At 44.5% G+C, this 25,888-nt stretch overlaps 1 protein-coding gene across 2 annotated transcripts in view; it reads left to right on the top strand.

The window, feature by feature from the left end:
* Window positions 1-5,706: 5,706 nt before the first annotated feature.
* The window catches only part of KPNA6 (karyopherin subunit alpha 6), a 42,016-nt gene continuing 21,834 nt past the window's right edge, over window positions 5,707-25,888 (top strand). Inside the window, exon 1 of one of the 2 annotated variants that reach the window (XM_073317865.1) lies at window positions 5,707-5,812. In XM_073317865.1, the coding sequence (XP_073173966.1) occupies window positions 5,809-5,812 (4 nt within the window). In that variant the 5' untranslated portion in view covers window positions 5,707-5,808. Of the gene's footprint in view, window positions 5,813-5,847; window positions 5,951-25,888 lie in introns of those variants that run through there. The other variant, XM_073317866.1, reaches the window with a different exon arrangement.

Raw genomic sequence — 25,888 nt, 5'->3', positions numbered from 1 at the left:
GGTGAGCTGTGCAGGGCGGGGACCCTCCCCAAATCATCTCCACAGGGGCACTGCCAAACTAGCTTCAGTATCCAGGGCGGGAAGAGCGAGGCAGAGGGGGCCCTGGTGCTAAGTGTATGTCCTATGCAAACTGCTTCTCTTAGGCTTTTTTGTGGGCCACAGCAGGCAGATCTGGCTGCTGGTAATAGGTGGAGGCGAGAGTGCGGGTAGGGAGGGGGCAGCAGCTGGGTCACACAGCCCAGCTTGTCCTGGGCAGGAGATGTGCTAGCATGGCCTTTCCTTTAAGGTGGCATGATCACATGCCTCCAAAGTCACATGACTTGGCTAAGAGGGTGCACTCTGGGTGCTGTGCCGTGCCTCCATCCTTGGAAAGTTTGAGGCCAAAGGGGAGAGCAGATCTGCCCCTCTGGGACCCAGCTGCTTCTCCTACAGCCCAGCAGGGTTCTCCCTCCCTGCTCTGGCCCTGGATGCATTTGAGTAACTCCAAAGAGTTGATTAAAGGGTACCTGTGAGTGGCTGGAGCAGAGAGGATCCCATTCCTCCACCCCAGGCTGGGCTTACTGAAACACCCAGGGTTGGAGCCAGCCCAGGTGCTGGCCAAGCTGACATGGGCTCTTTTTCCCCATGATCTTGGTTTGTATTTAATTTTGTAGAAAAAAACAATTGGGCACAAAGAGCAGAGCAAATCCAGCTGCCTCCACCCAGCGGCTTGCAGGCTTACTGCAGAAAGGGTCCCCTGCAATGGGCATTGCCCTCAGTCCTCGCCTTTCCCAGCTAAGAGTCACCACTGGGCCACTCTTGGGGAGGCCCCTTGCCTCTGTTCTCTAACCTAAGTTGCCTTTCCAGGCTGTGTGCACCTGAGCCAGCTGCGCAGGAAGTTGCTACCTCCGCTCCTGGAGCATTTGTAGCAGGTAACAGAACTTGCTCTGCATCGCTTTCACAGAGATGCTGGAAAGTGTGGGGTCACTGGATTTCCCCCGGCCCTACTAGCCTGGAACTAACACTGATCTTCTGTACTCGGCCACAATAAAACTTTGCTTTTAAGCCCTGTGTGTTAGTCCAATCAGCTGTGAGAGTTCACTGTGTTCTGGGCTCTCCTAAGAGACGACTGGCCACAGTCCCAGCTGGCTCTGTGTATGTGTGACAGGTTGGGTCACAGAAACCCCCTTGGGACTGCCACCTGATGTGCGGAGACTACCTCTGAGCCCGTTTTCCCTGCCAGCTTGGGACTTCAGCACCCTGCCTTGTTGAGCCAGACACACTAGCCTGCTGCAAACACAGACCCAGGTCTGAACCACGTCCCCCAAAAGCTACAGCCTTAACTGAAAACAGCTTAAGAAGTGCTCCTGTCTCCAGCACCCAGATACCCAGCTCCCAAATCTGTCTTACTCTGTATAAAGCTTACACAGAGTAAATTCATAAATTGTCCACTCTCTATAACACTGACAGAAAGATATGCATAGCTGTTTGCTGTCCCAGCTATTAATTACTTGCTCTGGGTTAATTAATAAGCAAAAAGTGATTTTATTAAGTATAAAAAGTAGGATTTAAGTGTTTCCAAGTAATAACAGACAGAACAAAGACAGGTTTCAGAGTAACAGCCGTGTTAGTCTGTATTCGCAAAAAGAAAAGGAGTACTTGTGGCACCTTAGAGACTAAAGCTCATGCTCAAATAAATTGGTTAGTCTCTAAGGTGCCACAAGTCCTCCTTTTCTTTAGACAGAACAAAGTAAATTACCAAGCAAAATAAAACAAAAACACACAAGTCTAAGACTAATACAGTAAGAAACTGATCACAGATGAAATCTCACCCTCAGAGATGTTCCAATAAGCTTCTTTCATAGACTAGACTCCTTTCTAGTCTGGGCCTAATCCTTTCCCCTGGTACAGTCCTTGTTCCAGCTCAGATGGTAGCTAGGGGATTTCTCATGCCTGCAGCCCTCTTTGTTCTGCTCCATCCCCTTATATACCTTTGGCACAAGGTGGGAATCTTTTGTCTCTTTGGGTCCCCACCCCTTCTTCTAAATGGAAAAGCACCAGGTTTAAGATGGACTTCAGTACCAGGTAACATGGTCACATGTCCTGTGAGACCCCAAGCCTTCACTCACATCTCATCAGAGGAAGGCTTGCAAGTAAACAGAGCCATCTACAGTCAATTGTCCTAGTTGATGGGAGCCATCAACATTCTAAACCGCCATTAATGGCCCACAATTTGCGTAACTATAATAGGACCTCAGAGTTATATTTTGTATTCCTAGTTTCAGACACAAGAATGATACATTCGTACAAATTGGATGACCGTGCTCAGTAGATTATAAGCTTTGTAATGATACCTTACAAGAGACCTTTTGCATGAAGCATATTCCAGTTACGTTATATTCACACTCATTAGCATATTTTTATAAAATCATATGGAGTGCAACGTCACAGTATATCTGTGGCATTTCTGCTCTGCTACCTTCTGGTAGAGCCATGCCCTGTGCCGGCTGCCCTTTGACACTTAGGAACTAAAGCATGGAACTTATCGCTTCCTGCCAAATGTGAAATCTTTATTTTTGTTCTTCGCTCCCCTGAACAAGCTGGTTTTGGAAAATGGTTGAAGCAAATGTGTACCTGGGACGTGTCTTTGCTTTAATCCAGGGCTAGCCAGTGTTTGGAATTTTAATGTTTGATCTTCCATACACAAGAGGGTTTGCTTCTCTCCTGCCTTGCGCGTGAGATAGACTCTTACAGCTGTGCAAAATGGGTGTAACTAGCATTCTGATTTGGAATCAGTTAAGTGACATATTGCAGGTGAAAGGCAGGGGGGAATCAGGACCTTGGACAACCCACTGTTCTTGACCTAAGAAACCTCCAGTGAAGATAATAAACAGCAGTGACAAAAGTAGACTGTACATATGGAACTACCAAACCATTCTTCTCAAGGAACAATCATAGTTTCTCAGTATTTCTGGCTGAGGCTTTGCTCCTGTTCCTCTAATTCCTTCACTGCCAATCCCACCTTTGTCCATTGATCAGCAGGTTATTTAACTGGGGACCTCTCTGTGTGTTTGCATTGTGATAAGAACAGGCTGCTTGGTCTCCACAATCTGAAGAAAGAGGTGAGTAAGAGAAGAGAGGCCAATCAGCCCCTAGCTCACAGACGATTGACCAGCCAGAGCTTCATGGGAGGGGATGTTGACTTGTGTTTGAGCAGTGTATTGGTAAAGTTTGCTGGTGCACATGCCAGCTTGCAAGCTGGGATGTGTAGCTGACCAGTTCTGCAGGGCCTGGTTGGCGTACAGTACAGCCAGACGATGCCACCAAGGTGGGGCTGGGGATGTCATGCTGCCCCAGAACCGTAAGCTCGTCCTCTGAGACAACCAGTCTGTCATTGATTAAGGATGTCTGGCCAGGGGAACTCTACATTGTTATCGCTGCATAGAGACCATGCTCCTCTCTTAGCAAAGGAGGATGCGAAAACCGGAGTGACTAGATGGCACTTGGGCCCCCAGCTCTTCTCCTTCCATGTCTAATAGAGCTGGAGGAAGGATCACCTTAATGCTGATTTCTTCTTCCAAGGGTTGGGAGGGGGAAGTGCCCCCAGCCACTCTATGAGTGGGAGGTACATGTGGGTTGTTTGTGACTTATCCTTGGCAGAGCCCTTCATTGGGAGTGGCCAAGCAGTCAGAGCTGGAGAGAGGGACTGATAGGCAGTGGAAGGGTGCAGGCATCAGCTGTGCCTCATCAACAGGGAAGCCATCAAAAAAATTTAAGGCTGCCCATGGGAAGGAAGAGGAGAGCTTCCTCCCATGCAAGAGGAGATCGCAAAACTGAAGCTGGATTGTCTCCTTTATGTCCTCCCCCCAACCTCCTCATCCCACACCCTTCTCCCTTTGAAGGTTAGAGGAACAAAACTGGAAAGGTGCTGCCACTGAAAGAATTTTATTCTGTACAGGGTCTGTACCATCGCCAGCAACTTCCTCTTCTCTTCACTCTATTAACAAGAGGAAAACAAACATCAGCCACTTCCCCGGGTTCTTTCTACAGGATGCCCCCTAAGGGCTCTATGAAATCACTCCCACCTCCCTCAGCAGAACCCACTTAATACTTTCCCAGCAGGCTTGATGCTGCTAGCATAACACACTGGTTTTTGGTGGGGAATAATGGCAGGCTCAGACCTGCACTGTCTCCAGCATGGAATCATAAACTTAACACTTCCTACTACAGACAGCAAGAAAATGTCATTCACCTGGATGTGTAAATCTCCCTTGCCCACAGAGACAAGTAAACTGGCTTCAAACACTTGCACCTTTCCGAGGGCTGGGTGGGTAGTGATGCTGGAGGAATGGTTACTGGGCGCAGTCAGAATTGGAACAGGATGGATCAGGGAATGAGTCATGGGCAGTGCTGGGTTTACAATGGCTCCATGGAGAGGGGCCCATGCTCAGAAGGGGCCCCAGCTTGCTCCATTTGCTCTACGCCCCAAGACCCCTGGCTCCCCACGCCCACCACTTGCTCCTCTCGACCTGCCTGCTGGCCAGCCAAGGGCTCCTCTCCACTCCCTGGTCCCACCCCCCCCACTCCTCTCAGCCTCCTGGCCGGACCCCAGTGCACCTCCGGCTCTGAGCAGTCTCTGCTTCCCACCACCTGTGGGGCTCCACCGGTCTCCCTGGAGCTGAGCTGCTTGGGAATCACAGAATCATAGAATATCAGGGTTGGAAGGGACCTCAGGAGGTCATCTAGTCCAACCCCCCGCTCAAAGCAGGACCCATCCCCAACTAAACCATCCCAGCCAGGGCTTTGTCAAGCCTGACCTTAAAAACTTCTAAGGAAGGAGATTCCACCACCTCCCTAGATAACGCATTCCAGTGTTTCACCACCCTCCTAGTGAAAAAGTTTTTCCTAATATCCAACCTAAACCTCCCCCACTGCAACCTGAGACCATTACTCCTTGTTCTGTCATCTTCTACCACTGAGAACAGTCTAGAACCATCCTCTTTGGAACCACCTCTCAGGTAGTTGAAAGCAGCTATCAAATCCCCCCTCATTCTTCTCTTCTGCAGACTAAACAATCCCAGTTCCCTCAGCTTCTCCTCATAAATCATGTGTTCCAGACCCCTAATCATTTTTGTTGCCCTTCGCTGGACTCTCTCCAATTTTTTCACATCCTTCTTGTAGTGTGGGGCCCAAAACTGGACACAGTACTCCAGATGAGGCCTCACCAATGTCAAATAGAGGGAAACGATCACGTCCCTCGATCTGCTGGCAATGCTCCTACTTATACATCCCAAAATGCCATTGGCCTTCTTGGCAACAAGGGCACACTGCTGACTCATATCCAGCTTCTCGTCCACTGTCACCCCTAGGTCCTTTTCCGCAGAACTGCTGCCTAGCCATTCGGTCCCTAGTCTGTAGCGGTGCATTGGGTTCTTCCGTCCTAAGTGCAGGACCCTGCACTTCTCCTTATTAAACCTCATCAGATTTCTTTTGGCCCAATCCTCCAATTTGTCTAGGTCCCTCTGTATCCTATCCCTGCCCTCCAGGTATCTACCACTCCTCCTAGTTTAGTATCATCCGCAGATTTGCTGAGGATGCAATCCACACCATCCTCCAGATCATTTATGAAGATATTGAACAAAACTGGCACCTCGTTCCCCTCCCGCGGGGTCTCTGCCCCTTTAAAGGGCGGGGCGCGTTGTGGCGAGGTTTGTCCATTCCCGGCCGCCGTTCTCCGCTCTCCCTCCCGCCCCTCCCCCGTCGCCGTCCGCCATATTGTGGCCGCCGCAGCTCGAGCCGGAGCCTGGTGACGAGCCGCCGGAGCCGGAGATGGGTGAGGAGGCCGCTGCGGTCCCTCTGCGCCCTGCGGGAGGCGGCGCCCACGGGGGGAGGCTCCAGCCGGGCGGGTCCGGCCGCCCCTGCCCGTCCCGGGGCCCGCTCGGCGGTCTCGGACACGGTGCCCATCACCCTGGTATCCGAGCGCCGGGTCCGCGCGCCGGGCCCCTGGGGTGGGGTCAGTTCCCCCCCCGTCCCCCCGAGTGTGTCTGGGGTCAGCCGGCCCCTTGGTGCCCTGCCCCCCCCCCAGCCCCTGCGCGGGGGGATCTGGCTCGAGGGGGCGGGGTCTGACCCCCTGCGGCCGCGGGGCGCTTCCTGCCCGCCCCTGTGCCCCCTTCTGTCCCCCCGGGTTTAGGGGCGCGTCTGCCCCCCCCCCCGCGTTTCCTGGCTCCCGGCGGGGCCTGGCGTCGCGGGGCGGCGTGTCCGGGGGCCGGCCGTGGGGCCTGAGTCCCTGAGGGGCGGGGCGGCGCTGGCGATGCTGGAGGGGGAGCCCAGGGCCGCGCTGGAGGCGCGTCTGCTTATTCATTCCGCGCGCGGGTTGCTTGGCACTCCCCCGCCCCCCCCCCCGCTGCCCACCCCCCCGCACCCGCTTGTTCTGTCTCTGGGTGACAGGGGCACCCCCGCCATGGCGAAGCAGCGCCCCGCGTGCATGAATGCCCGGTGGGGGTGGGTGGGTGGGGGGGGAGCCGGGGCCCTTGGCTTGGGTGCAGTTTAAGGGGGTGTCCGTTGCTGCAGCCTGCTCTGTGGGAGAGGCACAAAACCCCCTTGACCTTCCACATCATAGGGGTTTGTCCCAGTGTCCTAGCGAAAATTTCCCCACCCTTCACTTTTCTTTTAACTGGCCTGTTGGCTGACTTCTTCCACCCCAGAAGCGGTAGCATTTCAGAGGTACTGTCCTTTTCATCCAGAAAGGAAGGTGCTCTGTTACGCTTTGAATGTTGCATGGGAAAGAGTATTTTGTTGGGCTTCTTTATCAGCAATACTTGGAAGCGAGAAACAGACCACCACAGTCATTTTGCTGGTACCCAAAAATCATTGCAGCAATAGGATAGTTTGCAAATCATGGGCCTATTCACCTGGCTGTCAGGCTGGTATGCCAGCCATAAAAATGCACAGGGTGGGGAGGAATTGCTTTATCTCTTGACTTACAAAATGTGCTTACCTAACCAGCTTTTTGGAGCTGGGCATTGTCTGTTGGCATGTCTGGGAAGCACCTAGCATACTGTGGCCTCTGTCTAAATAATGGCTGGTGTATGTATGAAGATTAAAACATAAGCTACTCACTATCTGCTACTTTCTGCAAAATGCTGCTAACCATCCCTTCCCCTCTTTCATTGCATAGATAAGTCTTATACACTTCCTGAAGGTCAGTGAACCAATTCTTCCTAATACAAGGCACCCTAGCTGTGTGGTAAAAAACAAACACACACACCACACACAAAGTCCAGTTCTGAGGCAAAACTTTCACTGTGTATGTGGGATCAGTCTAGGACTGTTTCCTAGTGATTTAGTAGGGGAGATCCTGAGGAAGCCAGGAATGAGACTTAAAAATGCTTCTCTGTTCTGCAGATCTATTTAATCTTTTAGAGAGAAGCAGGCTGCTGAGCAGGGGCCTGTATAGCTTGCACATCTGCACAGACGTTGGGTTGGTTTGGTGCTCTGTCCTTGGTTTCAAGCTAACTAGCAACAGCTGTTGGAATGTGAGCGTTGCTTACAGGTTTCTAGCATTGTTCTCTGAGCAGTATGAAGAGGAATTACTTGTCTGAGAGCTTAACTATATAGCTGACCTCTCCTGCCTCTAAGTACTGGTTATATAGTACTGCTATATTATTCTTGGGTTGGGGCAGGGGAAGCCCTGTTCTGCCTTTAAGGAAACTATGCCAGAAACCTTCCAGCAGCAACAATGTTCAAATGTTGCTAGCAAATCTTCATTCACAGTGTAAATATGGTCTAGTGTCGGGTCTCTCATTAATCAGCGTGTATCTAGGGATCCTGGACTGCTTTACATTTTAAGCTTCATAGAAGGTGAAGATTAGATTAGCAGAGGATTGTACAGAATGGACTGCCGTGGTTGTGAACCTCCGGTAATGGAGATGCCACATAAGAAGGTGATTGGAGAAAACTGAGCTGTCCTTAGGGGCCTGTTTTCCTTGCCGTGTTAGGGAATTAAAGTTTTGCAGAATAGTGCCGCAGTCATGTTAAACATATCTGGGTCTTCCATGGGTAGCCGAGACCAAACTGTTGTAACACCACTCTATTAAAATGGTTAAGACTGTGTTTTAAACACCTGATTAGAGTGCTGCTCCGATCCTGACTTAGGTTAAAATAAAATCCTATTTAACTGTAACTACTCTTTTTTTAATGTTGTATGTAGTCCACAGTGGTGGTAGACGAGTACAGTGACTTTCTCAGATCTATAGGCAGCAGCAACAACACTTCCATATCTTTGCTTTAGGAAACTGCAGTCCTAGAGTTCAAGTGCTGGTCATGGACTTCACAAACTTTATTTGACTCTTCTGTCTACAGCAGACTAGGCTGCCTTCTGGTGTTGTGTAGAGAATGAGAGGAAACTCTCATAGCTGGGCTATTGTCTAGGCCTAAGCAGTGTAGTAAATATTATGGTTTATAGCTATAGCAAACACATCTACAAACAAATGACAACTGAACATTGCCTTTCAGAGGCTATTTCAGTAGCATCCTGAGAAGCTCTGATCTTCTCTCATTGGTCCTGAAATGAAGACTTCCTATCCAGAAAAATGCGAGACTCTGTTTTCTTAGGTTTTAACTAGCAGGGCATGGTTTGAATTGGAGGGGGGGGGGAGAAAGAAAGAAAACTATACGACAGACTGAGGATTCTTTTGTAAAAGCAAGGACTAGCTTCTTGTTGAAGTTGACTGATATTGTCTAGTAAGCCAGCTCTAGTTAAATGCCCTTCATGCTGTGATACAACCAGCACACCATGACCTTGCCACAAGCTTTTACTTCACCTCCAAATACCTCTTTTGTGGCACACCCCAAAAATCCTACTTAAGGTGGCCACAAGTCTGGGAAGGAGATGGTTAAAGATGTTCTAGACTGTGCAATTCTATAAGGACTCATGGTAGAGCTTGGAATGTAAAATCCTGACCAGAGAATTAGACATTTGATTTTATAAAAATCATAGTAGAAAAGTGTCCGATGGCCTGAACAATTAATTTTCAAAAAATATTTTCTCAATCTAAAATTAATGGTTTATTCCAAAGATCACTTTCCCTTCCCCTTAATGTCTGTCTCTTATTTTAAAGAGACATACAGTTTTGTGACAATTATTTAATTCAAAAAAGACCCTTCATTAAAATCCCACACTGATAGAATGTTAAGGTAGCATGGCATGCTGAGACTGGACAATGGGGGATGGATCACTCGATAATTGCCCTGCCTTGTTTGTTCCCTCTGAAGCCTCTGGCACTGGCTGATCAGAAGATAAGATACTGGGTTGGATGGGCTGCTGGTCTGACCCAGTATGGCTGTTCGGAAGTTTCTGACTTTTGAGCCCTTAAGAATATACAAAGTTGAGGTGCAGATGGTGTTAACTCTCTCTTTATGTATCTATTAACAATAGGCCAATGGTTTGACCATATATGTTTGTCAAATTCAGTATTACTCTAATATGTGTAGTGTTAGAGAAGAGCTCCGAAGCAGGTGTCCATTCATTCACTGTGCAACTTGGGCATATAAATGATGATGTTGGACTGTTTATCTAGCATACCAAGTAGCACCAAGTGTTGGTACGAAGACAATACTGTTTGGGTCCCCAAGTTGGCAAGTTTAAGTAGTTAGGTGGCTACTTTAGCTTGATTGTGCATATTGGTCTGGATGCAGTGAGCATGTATTTAGTATTGGGATAATTGAATGTGCATTAAAATAGTTAGTATAATAAAGGTTGGGGAATTAATACCCCCATTACCTACAGTTAAAAAGTAGTGTTTTTTTTTAATTTCTACACAAGTAAGCTTGACATGCACCTAAAAATCTCTTATTGGAAAAAAATATACAATACTATCTGACTCTTAACAAAGAGCACATGTTAGCAAAGATGGGAATGCCAGGATTTTATATACCTCATTGCCTTGAAACTCATCTTGCAAGAAGGCTATCTGGAATGGTGCAATTGTCATGAGTATTTCAAACACTGAGTTTAACTGTTTGACTTAGTCAAATGCCTAATCCTCTTGTTTAAGCACTTAGCTGTGGCAATATTACACATTGTAGATTTTCAACTCCGTCTATGCTGGGGAACTGCCCATAACATATAAGGAGAACTGCACTTACTCAGGTGAGAAGGCTGCTGAAAACTTTAGAATCTTGGTTGGGGATGGCTTGCAAGCAGAACTGAAGCTGGAAAGTGTTTTTGGCAGTCAGCTGAGGAATGGATGGATACCTTTACATGGAGATATGGGGAGAATAAATGCAGTCTTAACAGGATTGAATTTAGTGAAAAACCAATATAACAAGAGACTGCTGATTCCCCAGAAAAAAATCTTTACTTCCCCCCCTCTCTAAGCAGCCAGCTCCATGCGTAGACTGGCTGCATGTTCCAGTAATGATGTCAGATCACTAGCTCTTGGTAGCTAAAACGGAAGGGACTGAGCCAATGGTGACTGGGGCACCAGACAGCCAAAAGAAGTGCGTGGATAAGCGTTTTACTAGCACAGAATGTACTGTGTGCAAAGCACACAGCTATGTTAAGACAGTTCTCCGCATTCACTGTATTTGTTTTTATTTGTGTTGAACATTCAGGAATATGTTCAAATACCTACTTTGAGAAAATGTAAAGGTTGCACAGTCAAACGTTTAACACAGAAAATACCCTAGCTAAAAGAACATTCTTAAGTTGTACTCTTGGCAGAACCTTTTCCCTATAAGTGTTTACAAGTAACACTTAAAAATAGTGCAACTAAAATCAGAATGAATATTTTCAGTTTAATCTGTGCATTTGATAGTACTTTCCAGTAGTCGACTTCACTCCTTTGTGTCTTCCACTAGGGGACAAGGACAACTTGAAAAAGTCACAGTAAAACTGCACAAATTACCAAGGGGACTGAATGGCAGGTGCAATACAAGAAACCACTTTTAACTAGTTATTAACTAGACTTCAAGTTGTTGCTGTCCTTTTAAGGTTTATTGCAACACTGACTCAACCCCTTTGTGCACATGCATTATGACAACTAAAATACAACTTAGTTTTTTTCTAAAATTGTAAACATCCTGCAAATTCTCTTGGTTTCGTTATGAGCCTTTCAAGAAGGGAGTTCCGAAGACAAATGTTGACAGGTCCTTATCTGTAGCTGCTGCTGGTAAACCTGTTTGTGGAGGAATCTCTTTGCCAGCTTGTAAAGCAAGAGACTGTTCTGTAGAAGCTAAACTCCTTTTTAATTATTTTACGAAGGACACTATCCATTTGAATTCTTTAAAAGAATTGTTCAGAATCCACTTCGATAGTACACCCTTTAAAATAGTGTCCCGAATTTTACAAGGGTTATTGTTTCTGTTCCCCATTAAGATTAGTCTCCCTTCAACAAGGGAGAAACTGACTATAGAAGAAGCATTGAAAGGCCATATACAATGTGCTGTCAATTACACAAAGTAAGCTGAAAGAAACCATCTTTTTGCTAATTTATGTCAGTTACAGTAATATCTGGTAGATACAAAATTTTTCCACCTGTGGTTTTCAAATTGAATGTGTTTCTTTAAACTTTCTATCATAGTGGCTAGGTTGAAGGATGGAAGAAAGGGGAGGATTAAAATGAAATTCCAAAATACTTTAGGAATACCTGTTGCTGTTTCATTATCTCCATAACATTGAATGGTTTAGTTTTCTAATTGAATGTGACAATTTTTCTGCCACTTCCTAGCAGGAGGTTGGTAATATAGTTTGTGATGAAGGAAGTGCCAATTAGCAGATGAATGCAGAAGAGAGGCTGGAGACTTTCATTTATACTATGTTAGTTTATTTAGTAGAAAATTGTATTCAAAACTTTTGCACATTCATAACTCCTTCCATTCAAGGATCTCAAAGCACTTTATGAATATTAATGAGTTAATCCTAGCAACCTTGTAGGTGCTGTATAAATCCAAAGTAGTATCTGATGAAACAGCAGGGCATACTACTCACACTGAAGCAGGTTTCCATGATCTAACATGATACTTGCGCACACACATCAGTCACTTAAGATTTTCATGACTAGTCCAAACATTGTATGGTGGTGATCCACTTCATTGTTTTTTTTTTTTCCTGTCTTGGTTTCCAGCATCATTAAATAGCCATTAATTCATCTTTCTAACCCATGAAATGCTCATCTCTTTGGGATGAAGGGGGTGTGTATTCTGTAGTAGGTTTGCTTGATTTTTAAACCTAAGCCATTCCTTCAGAGCACAGTCTGTGGAAGGGCAAGCGTTTCATTGGAAACAATCCCTTCAAAGAAAGGAACCTACTGAGTTTGTCACCCTAGTAATTATTAAAATTGATCTGTTTCCTGTTCAGTGTATGTGGGCCTGTTGACCTCCTTGAAGATAGTTGTGTAATTAGCTGAAAATATGTTGATTCCTTATCTGCTGCAGGCAGCTGTTCGGGATTCTGCAAAATGAAACTGGGCTTGGAAGACTAACTTCTCGACAGAAGTAAAAACTTCTGAGAAATGGGGAAGGAAACTTTTTTTTCCATTGAAGCTTGCAGAGCTTGATAATTGGTCCTTGAGATGCACATGCAGTGCAGTCAATTTGTATGTGTCTGCGGGCAAATACGTGCCAAGCTGTATTGTAAAGTCTTGGCCACCCTATAATGAAACTCTGCTAGCCACACGCACAGTGTTTGTGTATATATAGCCATTATAAGACAGATCCTAAGTTTAGAGGTGAATGATATTGTAAATCAGGTGTCTAGTCCACTGACTTGCCTATTAGTGCTGTCCTTTGTACTATAGTTTCAATTCAGCAATACTTTATTGGCATGACAAATCAGGTAAATGTTGACAACATATAAAGGACCTTAGGTATCTGTCAGAGGTAGGTATGAATTGTGTTCTGTGCTTTATCTTGTGTGCCTTTATTACTATTTCTGCTCCAGAGACAAGGTGAGAATCTAGCACTAGGCTATCTCTGCCATCTTTCTCCTTTCTTCCAGGCCTGGGTACAGGTTCCACACCCTGCTGCCCTCCCCCTTGCTGTTTGGTGGAAAGTTTTATTATTCTTGATAACTTGAGTATTGGTCTCCCTGGTTGGGTTAGTAGGCAAGTCTGCTAGAGGTCAGGTTGGGGCTTTTGGTTGCTGTGAGATTGTCACATCCTAACATCTGATATTGTTGATAAAGTAAGAGGAGGAAACTGTGTTAATCGCACTTCATCTAGGTTTGAAGTGTTGGATTGAAATGCTCCAAAACCAGACACATGGATTCACCCAGGTTGTTTTCCATGCTGTGGTTTGGGGCCCCTCTGATTTCATAATATAGGAAGAGTTGTTCTCCCCCCCCCCCCCCCTTGGGAATGTTCACTGTCTTGAGCTCCTAGAAGGCAGCTACTCGTGTCCTCCCAGATGGATAAACTGAGTTCAGTGCAGCTTACAGTACTAGGATCTCTTAGATGTCAGCCCCTGTCTGTTCTGGATGGCCATATAAAGATCAGACTTGTAAGGAGGCAGAGGGAAGGGACTGTCCCTTGTTCCACTGTTGTGTTCTGGGCAGCTTGACTAGTGCCTTGTTTCCCAGAGATGGCCATGTTTGTGGTGCTGTAGCCTTGTACTCTGAAGTGCCCTGGGATGGACAGAGCTATGGATGTGTACAGTATTGTTTGGGGGGAGAAGTATTTTGATGTTTAAGTGTGACTCTTTTTGAAAACCCCAAACATCTGACAACTTGCCTTCTCAAGGATGCTGTGTGTTCAGAGATGTGCAAAACATGAGCATAAAGTGTCTCCTGCTCACTTTCCCCACTGCTCACCCACTCCATCACTGTAAGTCACAGGTCTGTAGTGAGGGAAATCTGAGGGGAATTGATGCAAACTACAGGGTGGCTTTTGTTAGACCCCGGCAAGTTAGTCATCCCAACAAAACTGTTTCAATGTGTCAGGTCAATAAAATACCAGGAGACTGAGGTCAGCAGTGACCAGGCATTCCTTTCAGCTGTGGGTTTTATGAGAGTAAGGAAGGGCTACAATGCAGTAGGAGCACTTGTGTGCAAGCTCTGAGCTGAGAAACAGGGAGGTAGGTCAGAAATTGAGTGATTCCGTGTAACTTGCAGACAAATCTCAGAAAGGGAGGAACTCGCTCAACTAAGATGAGGAAGATATAACTAAAACAAAGAACATAGTAAGTGCCAAGTCCATTCAGCCAATCTCCGTTATTAGTCAATGAATTTTTCTGGTATTTGTCAAATAACTTATTTGGTGCCATTTCAGGGTAACTGACCAGCTTCACAGCTGGTCAGTACTGTTCAGCAAATATGTTAGATTTATACCAGTGAAATTCATCAAATGAATTTCTCTACTGCAGTTGTAGAAGTCGAATACATTTTTTAAAAAAATGGTATTAACTAAGCTGATGATGCTACAGTTGAATACAGCATATAATAAACTTGACACAACTGTTCTGTTCTTTCTAAATCTGAAGATGTAGCTTCTTGTGGTGGGTGTGTGGTGGCATGTGTCTATTTCACCCTGGTTATTAGGCTGTCTGAGACAGCAGGTGTCAGGTGTGGTTCCCCCTGTCCAGCAGCACAACTGCTCTCGTATTCCATTTTAGTTATAGAAACTTTTTTCCAAAGCTGCTTTTGTGAAAGGGTGTTTGGGCTAAAAAAAATCCATGTTAAATTTGCTAATGTAATTGTTTCCCCTTTCTGTCTGCTTTTGCCTCTGACTCAGCAGCCCAAGTCCTGATTTAGCCATGTGAGTCCCTGCAATGACTCAGCTAGGAGGCTTTTAACCAGCTGCCAAAAGGGAAACTATTTGAAGCAGGCATGTTCTGTAATGCAGGGGGTGAGAGAATAAAAGCCTGAAAATTCCTAGTTGGGTTTCTGGTCCAGCAGCCCTAGGCTGTCTCACAGGAGATTTGTAATGACTGCAGATGAGTCGAGCGGGAGAATAGAGATTGTAGCCATGTTGGTCTGCATCAAGATGCTTTTGAGGGGTCAGAATGAACAGTCATTAGACCGGTTTCAGAGGAACAGCCGTGTTAGTCTGTATTCGCAAAAAGAAAAGGAGTACTTGTGGCACCTTAGAGACTAACCAATTTATTTGAGCATGAGCTTTCGTGAGCTACAGCTCACTTCATCAGATGTTTACCGTGGAAACTGCAGCAGACTTTATATACACACAGAAATCATGAAACAATACCTCCTCCCACCCCACTGTCCTGCTGGTAACCAACGTTGCATAAAAATTTCAGGGATTCTCCTTTATTTTAGTTGTTAAAATTATTTACCCCTAGTATAGAATCATAGAATATCAGGGTTGGAAGGGACCCCAGAAGGTCATCTAGTCCAACCCCCTGCTCAAAGCAGGACCAATTCCCAGTTAAATCATCCCAGCCAGGGCTTTGTCAAGCCTGACATTAAAAACCTCTAAGGAAGGAGATACTACCACCTCCCTAGGTAACGCATTCCAGTCTTTCACCACCCTCTTAGTGAAAAAGTTTTTCCTAATATCCAATCTAAACCTTCCCCACTGCAACTTGAGACCATTACTCCTCGTTCTGTCATCTGCTACCATTGAGAACAGTCTAGAGCCATCCTCTTTGGAACCCCCTTTCAGGTAGTTGAAAGCAGCTATCAAATCCCCCCTCATTCTTCTCTTCTGCAGGCTAAACAATCCCAGCTCCCTCAGCCTCTCCTCATAACTCATGTGTTCCAGTCCCTTAATCATTTTTGTTGCCCTTCGCTGGACTCTCTCCAATTTATCCACATCCTTCTTGAAGTGTGGGGCCCAAAACTGGACACAGTACTCCAGATGAGGCCTCACCAATGTCGAATAGAGGGGAACGATCACGTCCCTCGATCTGCTCGCTATGCCCCTACTTATACATCCCAAAATGCCATTGGCCTTCTTGGCAACAAGGGCACACTGCTGACTCATATCCAGCTTCTCGTCCACTGTCACCCCTAGGTCCTTTTCCGCAGAACTGCTGCCTAGCCATTCGGTCCCTAGTCTGTAGCTGTGCATTGGGTTCTTCCGTCCTAAGTGCAGGACCCTGCACTTATCCTTATTGAACCTCATCAGATTTCTTTTGGCCCAATCCTCCAATTTGTCTAGGTCTTTCTGTATCCTATCCCTCCCCTCCAGTGTATCTACCACTCCTCCCAGTTTAGTATCATCCGCAAATTTGCTGAGAGTGCAATCCACACCATCCTCCAGATCATTTATGAAGATATTGAACAAAACCGGCCCCAGGACCGACCCTTGGGGTACTCCACTTGATACCGGTTGCCAACTAGATATGGAGCCATTGATCACTACCTGTTGAGCCCGACAATCTAGCCAGCTTTCTACCCACCTTGTAGTGCATTCATCCAGCCCATACTTCCTTAACTTGCTGACAAGAATACTGTGGGAGACCGTGTCAAAAGCTTTGCTAAAGTCAAGAAACAATACATCCACTGCTTTCCCTTCATCCACAGAACCAGTAATCTCATCATAAAAGGCGATTAGATTAGTCAGGCATGACCTTCCCTTGGTGAATCCATGCTGGCTGTTCCTGATAACTTTCCTCTCATGCAAGTGCTTCAGGATTGATTCTTTGAGGACCTGCTCCATGATTTTTCCAGTACTAGTACTTATACATACATACTAGTACTTATACTAGTACTAGTTTATGATTAGGGTTGGGGTGTTTGGGGGATGCGGAGAGAGATGAGCTGCTCTTCTAAAATTGCAACAGCACATTTTAAATTAGCTTTACAGAGCCTCAATGGGACCTAAATCAATGACTTTTTAAAAAGTAAAACAAATTATTTAAATCCTTCTTCCCTGTTCCCAGCTATGAGAAATAATCATTGGCTAACAGGGTATGGTTTTTGTCCTACATCACTGAAGCTGAGGCTATACTGTTAATTTTAGTGAGGTGGTTGGACACCATGATGTTGGGCATGGTATTAAAAACCTAGGTAGGATTTTAACAGATCTTTTGGTAATTCTTCATGGGTTTCCTGGCAGAAATTATCTTTATTTCATTTCCTTTTTAATCTCTCACCTGCCAATCTATTGCCTGCCTCTTACTGGGAAGAGGAAAACTAGTCCAACTGTAGAGGAATGATTTTAAAAAAAAAAAGGTCGTTCTGGAAAAATTAACACCAATTATGTACCCTGCAAAATAGGACTTGTACTTTGAGTATTGAATAAATTATAACCAAATATCCAAGTACATTCACCTGCAAAAAAAGCAGACCTGTCCATTTCTTGTGTATTAACATTTGATAGACATGCGTGGTCTCTTAAATATGTATAATCAGAGGTCACTCAGTAAAATCACTAGAAACATGTCATAGGTGTCATAATGATGCTCACTCTGTCATATGGTAACACCCTGTTAAACAGAGATCTGACAACTTACAATATAATGTCTCTTTAAACAAAAGCTACACAGTTGTAATGATTGTTTTGTTGTTTACCTGGCAAGGATTTGTAAACCTGTTACTACTACTTAAATAGTAAAAACCCACACCCCGCCTCCAAAAAACCCTCAGATAGGATTTTAAAACCACTTCCATTCTGTCTCACTCTGTTGCCAGAATGGAAAGGTGGGTGACTGAAAAGAACTCGTTTACTTGTAATCCAGGCAACCACTAGTCCTGTGATTTGTGCCACAATTCTCTGAAAAGACATGACCTATTGTGTAGAAATAGCATGAACATCCAGTTAACTCTCATTAGCTGAATGCCTTACAATCCTGTAAAGTGAGTAACCTTTATTCACTGTTCAATTTCAATGCATATTCAGAATGGATTTGGAAAGGCTGCTTCTATATGTTTTGTACTTGCATTCATTCTTTGAAAGGTGTGCTAAACTTCTCCCTTAGTCTTCAGTGAACTGAGCTGCTAGTCTGCAGCAGATTTTTCTCCTCCTAGATGCAACCTCACTAATGTTAATCCAGCCTCGTCAATCTTTGAATCTGAATCCTTGTTTGGTTTCTCCATCTGTTCAGGTTTTTTAATGGATTCATCTGTTCCCACTGGAATTCAAATACAACTTGCCTTTGAGATGCTATACTGCAGCCACGACCCTCTTGGTCAAGAAATTAGTTTGGTTTCTCACTGGAGATTATAGCACTGCTCCCTCACTTAGCCTTGGGGTGGGGAGTAATCACTTCCTTCTTTCCTGTGTTGCCAAACTCAGACTGAACTCTACGTCTTCCCTAGACTGGGGATGACTATCCTTCTAGCCCACCAAAGGACTACATTCAGGACTAGTAATCTAATGTGAGTTTTTTTGCACATCTCTACTGATCCCTTCCACTGCCTGGTCTCCTTGATCAAATCTTCACACAGCCTTGCTCCATTGTACACACTGAACCATGTTACACAGTTTTTGGATTTCCTGAAATACCGGTCTGGCCTATTGAGCTAGGGCTACTAACTGTTATGCATTCAGGCTGTGGAAGAAAATTTACTGCTTGATATGCACAGTCTGTTTCTTAAATCTATTTAAGGTGTCATTTTAGCACAGTTTATTTGATACATTTGATTTGGCATCTTGGGGGCTAAAAGCGGATTTGATTTGGAGGTACAGAGCTCTGGGATTCTTGAGGAAAGAGGAGCTCTATATAAATGCAAATAGTAGCTCTTCTACTCAGTGGAGTTGTTGTGAATAAATTTTATTGCAGTAAGAAGCTTCTTAACTATGGAATGCATCAGCCTATGAACGAGCATGATATCAAAGAGGAATACTTCCATCCAGGAAGAAGTGAAATCTGTCCCAGACTTGGCCAGAGTGATGTGATTAAACTGAGACTAATTAGACTAGCCACCTGCATGTTCCTCTTTTAAAGGAAGAGTGTGAGCTTTATTTTGCATGATGAATGAGGAGCAGCTTCTCAAATGGGAAAAAGAAAAGGAGTACTTGTGGCACCTTAGAGACTAACCATGAAAGCTTATGCTCAAATTGGTTAGTCTCTAAGGTGCCACAAGTCCTCCTTTTCTTTTTGCAAATACAGACTAACACAGCTGTTACTCTGAAACTTCTCAAATGGGCTTCATCCTCTGAAAGTGAAAGAGCCAGGAGTTCTTAAAGGTTAACTGATTTGTGTTGTGCATGCTCAGAGGTGCTGGAGTGACAGCCTTTCAGACTGATGTTCTTTAGCCACAGAACAAGCATTGTCTAGGCAGAAGCAGTGCAAGCTTCACCTATGCTGCCTTGCCAATGACTGTCATCCCTGCCTGGACACCTGCCACCTGGGAATTAGATATACAATAGTTCAAGCAGGAATTAAATCAAGGAAGTCCTGTGGGCTGTGCTGTCTAGAAGGTCAGACCAGGTGATCACAATGGTCCCTTATGGCTTTATAATTATTAATTGAGCTGAGACCTTCCCAACTCCATTTATACAGGTCAGTGGCCAGCCATCAAATGGCTTAGTGGTCTTCCAGTTATGAAACTAACAGGAACGTTAGTGCCTGTAAATTAGGATAAAATCACTTGTGGTGTGTTGGTGGTGGTGGACCTCGGATGGGGGGGTTTGTAGGTTACTGTGCTATTTTTTTTATAATGGGTATCCGGTTTAGGTGTGTTGATGAGGTACATCTCTCTGTACTTAATAGATATAATTAGGTTCGTAGCATATATAATTCTACCAGCACGAGGGAGAAAATGACTTAAGGCAGGTGAACGTGGCCCACAAGAGGGCAGCTAGGACACTGGTAATGTACACTCTTCATAGCCATTTATGAGGCAAGTGGTAATACTTAACCAGTCCATAACATCTGCTATCCAAGGATCTTGGATCTTCAAACACTGACTCCCTGCCTCACAGGGAATGTTGAGGCTTAATTTTCTCCTTTTTACTGATGGCAGGCAGAAAAGCAAAACTGAACTAGAGAGGCTGTGACATGCTGGGGTAATGCAGCATGATGGAAGAGGATTCCCAGACAACTAGAGTATTGCTGCCTTTGGCAACATGAGAGGAGAGTGAGGACCAAGGGCGACCTGGTGAAATGAAGTACACTAGGCTGGACGTGCTGCCTTGTTGTTTTGAGAAAAGGATGTTCATGGTCCCCTTTGCAGGAATCTTCTGTATTCAGGCTCTTATGTCCATGTTTTCACTTCCCTTTGAGTTGCCAAAGGAGGGCAGGACGTGGCTCTTGTCAGCCAGTGCTGCGACCAAGAGGGCCAGAGGGCTTGCTACCAAATGTAGAGGCCATTCCGCACTCTGGGGAGCAATCAGGCGAGCTGAGCATGTTGCTTGAGCAGCATTCCAGAGCAGAGACTTACTCTTCTGAAGTCTTCCATGAGGAGGATAGTTTGCTTTTAGATTAGCTCTGCATTTGCTGTCCTTGAAACAAGCACAGTAGTTAAGATGGGAATCCCAGACTCCTGACTAGTTCACTAGCCAATATATTTTTTTGGCATAGCATAGACATGACTTGATGATTTTGGGCAGTGATCTCATCAGATCTTGACTTAATGGGTAGGACTGAGTCAGTGCTTGCAGAGGGGAAACCCTCTCCTAAGGAGAACTCAAGGTGACTGGATAGGGAGAACCCTTGTAGTGAGTCAGAACAACTTAACTTGTGAAATGCTTTAGGATCCTCCAGTCAGAGCAGCCATATAAATGCAAAATTTCTAGATTTTCAACATCTAAAACTCTAGAGCAGTTTTTAAAAAAGTGCTGATATCCAGGTTTACCTTAAGCTACAGCCCTTCTGGTTGTGAGAAACATAGTAGCATTTTAAAGCACGACTCAGGACATTAAAATACCAAGTGGAAGTGTGGCTTGAGTGGCATTTAAACATCTGTCTTCAATATTTTAGGCCATCTTGGAGCTTTAACGGATGATAGCTCTTCCTAGCAGCTAAAGATTTTAAACTATGTGAATAGCATTACTCAGTGGGGCTATCCTGCAAGTACTGAAGTGAAGTTTGGGTTAATAGTTAACATTGACACTGCTTGACTTGCAGGAAGGCTGGGTTAATAGGGACTTTTCCTCTGGAACAAACTTAAAAAGAAGCAACTTGTGCACAAAGCATTTTTCCTTAGCAAGGTGCTCTCTATTCCATATATTTGCATTTGTTGAAGAGCTTGTACTTCACAGCCTAGCTTCTCCTGCTCCTTGAGTTTGTAGTGAAATCCTAATCCTGTATTTGTGACATCTCTGTTGCCATGGAAATGGGATGTAATGTCACAAATTCAGCATTACGACTTCACTAGAGGATCAAGCAGAAGACACCCTGGGAAAAGAGTTGGATGAAAGCACCTGACCTAGTGAACGTGTACAAGAGGTAATGGAAAATCAAGTGCCAGGTAAATTAATGCCTGAAGTCTGCTGTGCTGTGTTTTAGCCAGTATAAAAATCCCTCTTGAATGGCTTGCTGAATCTACAGGGCCTCTCAGTAGTAGCCCAGCATTTGTAGCACACTCAAATCCATAAGGCCTCTTGCGGGTGAGGTACACGGCAAATTTGGCATATTCTAAGAACTTGGATCCTGATGAAACTTCCATCTGGTGCTGGTCTCACTGCGCTGTTTCTTGGCACGCAGAACCTAAGAGAGCTGTCCAGAGCACCAAGGCGTGCCCAGCCAAGAACACAGATTGGGATTGTGCAAGTTTCCAGGCAGCTGAACTGTCATGTGTCATTTGGCTATTTATATGACTAATAGGCTAGTAATCCTGTATGTCATACTAAGCCACTTAACTATTTTCCTCTTCCCTTCTTGTTTTTATTTTGTCCTGTTCATTAAAACTGCCTTTTAACTTGAGCCATCACCTTTTGAAGGGGAAGTCTTGATCTGGAATTTTTTTGGATGCCTTTGTAATCTTTCAGAACACAACTAGTTGCAGTTACTGTTCACTGTATGCAGCTGTAATAGAGCCATTAATGTTAAGACAGCAGTACGGTCACTTACAGGAGTGGTACTAATGGTGTTGGATTGTTTCATCCCAACTAACGTTTGTGCTGACCACTTATCTTTGCATTTCTAATGTGCCTATTTTGACATCTTGGTACGAAATGCAAGGACCTAAATGGGTTTCAATCAACTCTACCCTCTGATTCAGCTGCTATTACTTAATTCTTGCCTCCTTTCTAAGCCTACCCTAATAATTGGGCTGGGGGGAGGCAGGTGGGAGAAGTTAGTTTCCACATGGTGTTCACTTTCATCTTTAGTGAGGAAAATCCATCTTCAATGGTTAGTCATGCATAACTGACATTTAGAATAAGGAAAATTGCTACATTTAAGTATATTCCTGGGAAATTGCCAGTTATTCCTCTGAACTTCAGATATGAGACAGACCCAAACCAAATCGGTGTCCAGATCCAGCCTTCAGTTCAGGCCCATTTATAGTCTTATGATGCTTTTTGCCAAAAACTACATTGATTTGAAGTGCAGAGCAAAAGCCCCATCCATAGAGCAACTATATGGTAGTTGAGGGATCTGTCTGTGACACAGAGTAGTAGAGTGGAACTATGACAGGCAGCCATGTTAGTCTGTATTTGCAAAAAGAAAAGGAGGACTTGTGGCACCTTAGAGACTAAAAAATTTATTTGAGCATAAGCTTTCATGAGCTACAGCTGTGTAGCTCATGAAAGCTTATGCTCAAATAAATTTTTTAGTCTCTAAGGTGCCACAAGTCCTCCTTTCTGAGAGTAGAACTATGTCACCTTAACTGGGTGAAACCTAGACAGTCCAAGTTTTTGTCTGAGTCATAGGGATTTGGTTACCTCTTCCCTGTATGAAGAGGTAACTGTTGTAGTTAGGCTCCCTGAGTAGTAGTCAATATATGGACTGTGGGCCAAGTCTGGACCACTAGATGCTTTTGAACACACTGTGAAATCTTTTTATTTACATATTTATCACTGTTGTTGCATTTTGTATTTTCTCTGGAGTCCAGACCTTGACTATACTTTGACCAAGAAATTTGGACCTTGACAAAAAAGAATTACCCCGGGTCCCTGACTTGTCTGTAGTATAGACGGGGACTTGGTAAGTGAAAATGCACTGCCATTTAGAAGCGAGACTAATGATCGTTCTTAAGGTTGTGTGATCTGCCAGGGCTAGAAACACTTGGAACTATTACAAATGTTTTGAGGCTGAAAACTTTTCCAAGCAGTGATCCAAGATCAATGCTCACTAAAAGACCTTTTAGTCCTTGACTTACTGTTTCTGAGAAGGTAAGCAGGGACCAAGGCAGAGCAAGCAATTTTTAAATTTTTTAAAGGGTTTTCATTCTTTGGTTTAAGTAGACTTGTATCAATGAGGAACTGCCTTTTTTCTGGGCTTTGAGATGTTAAGCAGAGTTAGAAGTAAATAGTTTGTACCATCTTGCAATCCATCCTGCCGCTCATTCCATCTCTTCATGCATCTTTTGTTCTTTGGCCCTCAGTTGTCTTGCTTGTCCATTTCACAACAAGGAACAGCATGGGGTTGAGGGGCTGGCTGCTTGCAACATACATATTTGGAGTGGTGCAGATATCCTGGGGACCTTGGCTTTTTTGCTTTATATGTGTTTGAAGAAGAGTCCCCCCCCTCAGTTTTTTTGCCTGAGGGAGAGAATGTCCTCTAAACAGTCGATACCGTTACAAGATTCTCTTTTTCTGTGATCATGTCCATGTTAGGGTTTCTTCCATTCTTGTGGCTTTATTCTCCCTGGTGTGTGGAATCCATAATTCACTTAAATCTTTACCTTTCCTGTTCACAGGTGAACTCTCCTGACTGTTTAACTTGCCTTGACATTAAGATGTTGGTCACTCGTACATCTCATTTATATAACCTGCTTGAATAGAAGCTGACCCTAAAACTGGGTCTTACACTAAGCTAGTAACTTGCAACTTAAGTTACACTATAGTCTGAAAACCTTTTCCCTTAATGTATCTTGACTAAGGCCATGTCTACACTACCAGCTATATCAGCACTGGTGAAATCCATGGAACAGTGTTGGTTTAGCAAAGTGAAGACACGCTAAATCGAAGGGAGTGTGCTCTTCAATCAATTTGTGTACTCCACCCTCCCAAGAAGAGTAAGGGAAGTCAGCAGGCACGAGCGTCTCCTGTCAACACAGTGTGGTGTAGACACCATGGTAAGTGGATCTAGCTACGTCAACTTCAGTTAAATTATTCACCTAACTGAAGTAGCGTAACTTAGATCGATTTACCGTGGTAGTGTAGACCAGGCCTAAGTCACTTTGAGTACCTACCTAATAAGCAGCAGAAACCTGAGAATGCATAGCTTGCCATGGTCTCAGATTGAGACACAAGCTTTCATACTTACCATTCTGATCTAGTGGGTGGTGGTTAAACAATAGCAAAATAAAATTTTGACAACTAATCTTGTGCTTTGTCTTTTGAGGAATACTTGGTGAATGAACAGGAAAACCACTTCACATTCAGTTTCACTTAAATCTAGGCTACTGTTCGCATTGGTGAGGCTGACCAAAGGTGGAAGGAGAGTGAGCTGTGCAGTAAGATGAGCTGAATGTTGTGGAGGAGAAACTAGAAGAGTTCTATTTATGATTCCTTTGTCCTGTCTATGATGCAACTGCTACTTTGGGGTACCTGGATAACAGTTCAGTCTCTTTGTGTAGATCATGGTTTGTGCTTCAGTGTAACACTTTCATGGTGTTTGCCTAAAGCATCCCTCCCTGATGCCCTCCTGCTGGGAATCCTTAAATGGGTTCTCCTGACTCACTGAAGCTTATGGCTTTAACTCTCCTGAATATAGAGGGAGAACCTTTAGAGAGGACTAGGGTGTGGGTGGAGTAGTCTTGAAAGAGGAATCCTTGGAGCAGCCAAGCTTTTGGGGGTGAGGAGACTTGTACAGAACTTTATTGTGTGTGGTGGTTCTCCTGGGAAGGGATGCGTGTTTTTACTCTACACTCTCTAAACTGTACCTTAGAATAGGGTTGGGAATGACACCTGCTCATGCATGATTTGAAACACACTAAACACATGGCTTGGCTGAATCCGTACTTGAATACCAAACTCTTTTAACCCTGTTGAGGCAGTAGTATGTTTGCATAAACTAGATACCACTGAGAAATTTACATAGTCTTACATCCAAGTTCCTCTGTCGCTAATGAGCAATAATTGCTGTCCCTGTGCCAAATGCAGGAATGTTTGTTTTGTGAATCTCTAGAGTGGAATGTGTAGGCACCAGAGTTTAAAATAATTATTATGAAACAAATGACAAAATAATTAGCAGTGCTTCTCAGAGCTGAACACCATCAAAATAGTCTAGCTCTCTGGACAAGCCTGGCCTACATGCCATTCCCACCTAAATGATTTATTGCATGCTTGTAATATTTTCTTTCTTTTTTTTTTTTTTTTAAGGGCCTGGAATTAGGCTGAAGTTTGTTTGAAGTGAATTTTGCTGGACTGTTTTATGCCTTGTCTAGACTTCATTGTCTTCAGACCTATTTATGTTCGCCTCTGAATGGTTGGAGTTGTGATTGTGCTGTTAAATTTATGGAAGTGTGAACTTCATAAATCGCAAAGTCTCCCTGCTTAACAACATAAAATGGGTCTAAATGGAATGTCTTTAGCTCCTAACTCAACGTAACACCTTCTGTGCAGACCAGGCTGTTCTGTAATGTCTGAGTACGTGTTGTGGTTACTGGTCATCAAATTCTTGACATGTTAGCCTGCTGTGGAGGACGTGGAGTGGGGAGGAGAGGAAGAATAATCTTCTTTCAAGGTGCTGTTTACACTTGTGATTGTAGTAAGGTGCAGGTACTCTTAGCACAATCTAAAGTATTGAAAATCCAGGTAGCTTCAGGCTTGCTGCCTCCTGAGGACAATGGTATAGTTCAGTGAGTACTAACCTCACACAGTGAGAAATGTGCCTCCTACAGTGAAGTACAGGTCCAGGGTGCTTTTCAGAGTGGTAGAGATGTCTGTGTCAAGCTTCT

Source organism: Lepidochelys kempii, chromosome 19, assembly GCF_965140285.1.
Source record: "Lepidochelys kempii isolate rLepKem1 chromosome 19, rLepKem1.hap1, whole genome shotgun sequence".
In the NCBI taxonomy this organism is placed as follows: domain Eukaryota; kingdom Metazoa; phylum Chordata; order Testudines; family Cheloniidae; genus Lepidochelys; species Lepidochelys kempii.
This window is presented reverse-complemented; position numbering and strand designations above follow the sequence as displayed.